This window comes from Mesitornis unicolor, unplaced genomic scaffold (genome assembly GCF_000695765.1).
Source record: "Mesitornis unicolor isolate BGI_N332 unplaced genomic scaffold, ASM69576v1 scaffold7499, whole genome shotgun sequence".
NCBI lineage: Eukaryota > Metazoa > Chordata > Aves > Mesitornithiformes > Mesitornithidae > Mesitornis > Mesitornis unicolor.
Window position 1 is genome coordinate 7086 of NW_010207904.1, and position 3568 is coordinate 10653.

A 3568-nucleotide genomic window follows, 5' to 3' on the forward strand; every position below is an offset into this window, starting at 1 on the left:
CAAATGAAACCTGGGTAGGGATTTAATGAATGCAGATTTATGTGCGGGGCCCTGTGGTGCTCAGCGTGGTCACCACCCTTTGGCCAGCCACCGGGATGGTGTAGATGGGGAGCGGGGTCTGGGTGTTCTGTTTTCCTTGTGTGAAGAAGATGGTCCTGATTTGGGGTAAGTCCAGCAAAGAGGGGGTCTCCTCTTCCCAGCACCAGCCCCAAGGTCTGCCCCAGTGTGGGACTGGGAGTACCTGGCTGTGCTGCTCCACCAACAGTGACCGGGCTGCTTCAGGTGTGACCTGCATGGCTCTTCCTTGCCTTGGCTCTGCCAGGGCACCAAGTGAGGATTTTCATTGTGCTCTGCTCATCAATGAGTCCTCATGAACTCCCCATTGCCTGCCCTGGCAGGAAGAGTTGCTCTCCCAGTGCAGGTGAGATGCTGAGGTCTCCAGGCCCTCTCCTTTGGTCTGTGTCACCTCCCATTCTGCCCTGCTGTTAACTCTCCTCAGAGGTGTCATTGTGGGAAGGGGAGCAGTTCTCTGGTTCCTTCGCGATCCCTGCTGAGCCTTGCTCTGCTTTGACTTTCTTTCTTCCTCTCATTGACTTCTGAGCTCCTGTTAACAGCAAGAGGAGCGCAGGAGTTAACCACAGAGCAGTGGATTTACATGAAAGAGGTCAGTGTGGCCTCATCCCAAAGTAGAGACAGTGCAGGAGGAAGGAAGCTCAGCAAAGAAAAAATTAAGAGAAACCCCTCTCAAGTGAGATGCACGGGTACCTGGGGAGGCTGTTGTGATCCTGGAAACACAAACAAGGTATGAAGCAGAAGGAGGCAGAGAATGGCCTTGGTGCAGGTGTATCTGAGAGGGTACCTAGAGCAGCAGCATGCATTTCATGGGGTTCTCCCCTTTCCAGTGTGGTAGCCAGCAGACACCACACTAGAGAGGGGTTATGCTTCCCCATCACCCCATTCCTGCCACAGCTGCATCCAGTCCTCTGGGTGTTTCTGACAGAGCACTTTTTATGGCTGGCCAACCACACTGACTTATCCCTGCCATTACCAGGAGCAGTTTTCTGCTTATTCACCTGTAGGAAGCATGGGTACAACACATTCCTCTGTTGGCAGGGAAAACCTCCACAACCTCACTGGAAGAGCAACAGAGTTGGCAGAAACCTTTCTCTGAATGTCAATAATTCACCCCTGGGAATCTGGCCTTCTCCAATCACTACTTCCTTCACAGGCTAAGAAAACACAAGGGACGTGGCCCTGTTAGCGCTCTCCTGGCCACCCTGCCCAGGCTGACTGTTAGCAGGGGCTCCTCTGGCTGGAGACCCAACTGTTGCCAAAACACAGCGCAGTGTGTCTTATCACGGGAACAAAAGACTCCACTGTACCACCTTGGGCAAACATTTGTTTTCAGTGTGGCATGCCCTGCTGCGGGGAAGGCGGCCGTGCCCGCAGGCGTTTCTCACAGGAGCCCCTTGGGCAGCAGCAGAAGCTGTAACTCTGAGCTGATGCCCCAAGGAACTCCTCCTCCTTACCTTTTGTCCAAGAATCCTGTCCCCTTTTTCTCTTCTTTGGCAGCGCATGAGGTTTGTCTTTGGTGCAAAAATACTTCCCATCAGCCTGGGCTTCTTGGAGGATACCATCTTCGTATGAGGCAGCTACCTACACCAATGAGAAGAGCAGTCAATCTAAGAATTACCTTGCTGTCCCAGGGAGCTGATGGCACAGCAGCATTGCTGGGGACATCTGTGAACACTGCTATGAAGCAGTGACACGTGCTGCTGTTCATAAACCCTCTTGACTAGCTGGCAAGAGTGACATTGTCAGCAACAACCTGGGTGCCAGTGAGGGCATGGGGTTTGGCACCTCGTGTAGGAAGGTGAGGTGATCGTCATCTCGGGTGGGGACAACCTGTCTGACACCTCCCAGACCCAACAGCCTGAGCAAACACACCTCGCTGTCTGTCGTGTCTGCCTCCTCGGATTCCTGATTCCCAGACTCAGCATCATCATCATCTAAGGAAACACAAAAGGAAAGGTTTGAGCTTTTCTTTGGCTTGTAGGGGCCCCAACAAGCTCACAAGCAGATGCAGAGCCACCGGCCCACTCTCTGAGAGCCATCGAGGCAGAATAAAGATTCAGCAATAAATTGTGCTGCAGAGCAGAGGCACTGTGAGCTACATGGCTTGAAATGGATGTTTATGGGAGATTCAACTGGACTCAAACAGGGAACCAGCTCCTGATAAACTCTATTCCTAGGACTTTGCTACACCAAGGTTGCAAGCGCTGCCCCAAAATTCATGGCCACATGCAGGTTGGAAAGCTGAGGGGTATTTAAAACCCCAGACTGCACTTTCCCATTTGAGACCCAGGTGGAGAGCAGCACGTTGGGATAAAAAGGCCAAAATGGACAATCCTTGTTTGACCGGAGTGGGTCAGGGGCTCTGGGCAGGGAGCAGGTACCAAGGAGCAGGGGGAGGAAAGGTGGGGGAGCTGTTTCCCTGCCCAGCAAAAGGATTTTGCTGCACACAGGCCCTGGGGTGACACAACCCCAGACACGTACCTGCACGCACCAGACACGCACCCAACCTTTGCACAGAGTGAAGCAGCTCAGGGCAGGGACTGAACCTTGCTGGTGGTGGCATCACCCTATCTGAACCCACAGCAGCACCCGTGTGCTGGCCATGGAGGGGAAGAAAGGGCTGGGGACAGAGATGTGCCCTCTTCTGAGGGGCAGGGGCATCCCAGGACCGCAACACTTCCCACTCCTAACACCAGGTCTACCCGATGGGTACTGATGCAGGGCAGCCTCTGTCAGTGCCCCTGCCTGGGTGGGAGAGCTAGGTATTGCTTTTGGGCACTTCGAGAGCCTCTGTAGTCTGATCCCAACCTCACTTGATCCTTCTATGGGTTAAGGTTCACTAGAAAGTGCAGAAGTATTTGTGTATTGTTCCCTGGTCTTTGTGTCAACCTTCAGGTGAGAACAGAGGAAAGTCCTGCATTCCCACACCCAGAATGTAATCAGCTGAAATTCCTCTGCTATGATGCTATCTGCTTAGCATGTAAATCACTGAGGACTCCCCCCCTTTATTTTTATTTCCACTGTGAAAAATCCTGCTCCAGAGAGTGTTCCCAAACCGCTCCGACACGCCCAAACCAACAAATCCAGGCGAGCTCAACTTTCTGGCCGAGCCGGTAAAGCCGGTACTGAGCAGCCCTGGGCAGACGTGCTCCCTGCTCTGCTCCCCATGGCTGCTGCCTCCCACCCACCAAGCAAACCCGGCACCCACAACCCATGGCATTGCACAGGGAGAAAGCACTCAGACCAAAGGCACTGCTGGTTTTGGGAAGGGAAAGGGCTTCACAGAATCACAGAATCGCTCAGTTGGAAAAGCCCTCTGAGATCATCATGTCCAACTGTTCCTGTCTACCCCCTAAACCATATCCTTAAGTACCTCATCTACCCGATGGAGTGGGGAAAGGGAGAAGAGCATCCTCTCCGATCTGCTGTAGGTACCAGCATCCCTCACTCTGTGCTTAACCAGAGCAGGAAAGGTTTTTTATAGTACTGTTCC

General features: G+C 53.1%; 1 protein-coding gene across 1 annotated transcript in view; it reads right to left on the reverse strand.

The window, feature by feature from the left end:
• Positions 1–485: 485 nt before the first annotated feature.
• RBBP8NL (RBBP8 N-terminal like) overlaps positions 486–3568 on the reverse strand; it is a 12261-nt gene continuing 9178 nt past the window's right edge. Inside the window, exons 11-13 of the mRNA XM_010192292.1 lie at positions 1948–2009; positions 1530–1656; positions 486–604 (exon numbers count right to left, since the gene is read on the reverse strand). Coding sequence (XP_010190594.1) covers positions 486–604; positions 1530–1656; positions 1948–2009 — 308 coding nt within the window. The remainder of the gene's footprint in view (positions 605–1529; positions 1657–1947; positions 2010–3568) is intronic.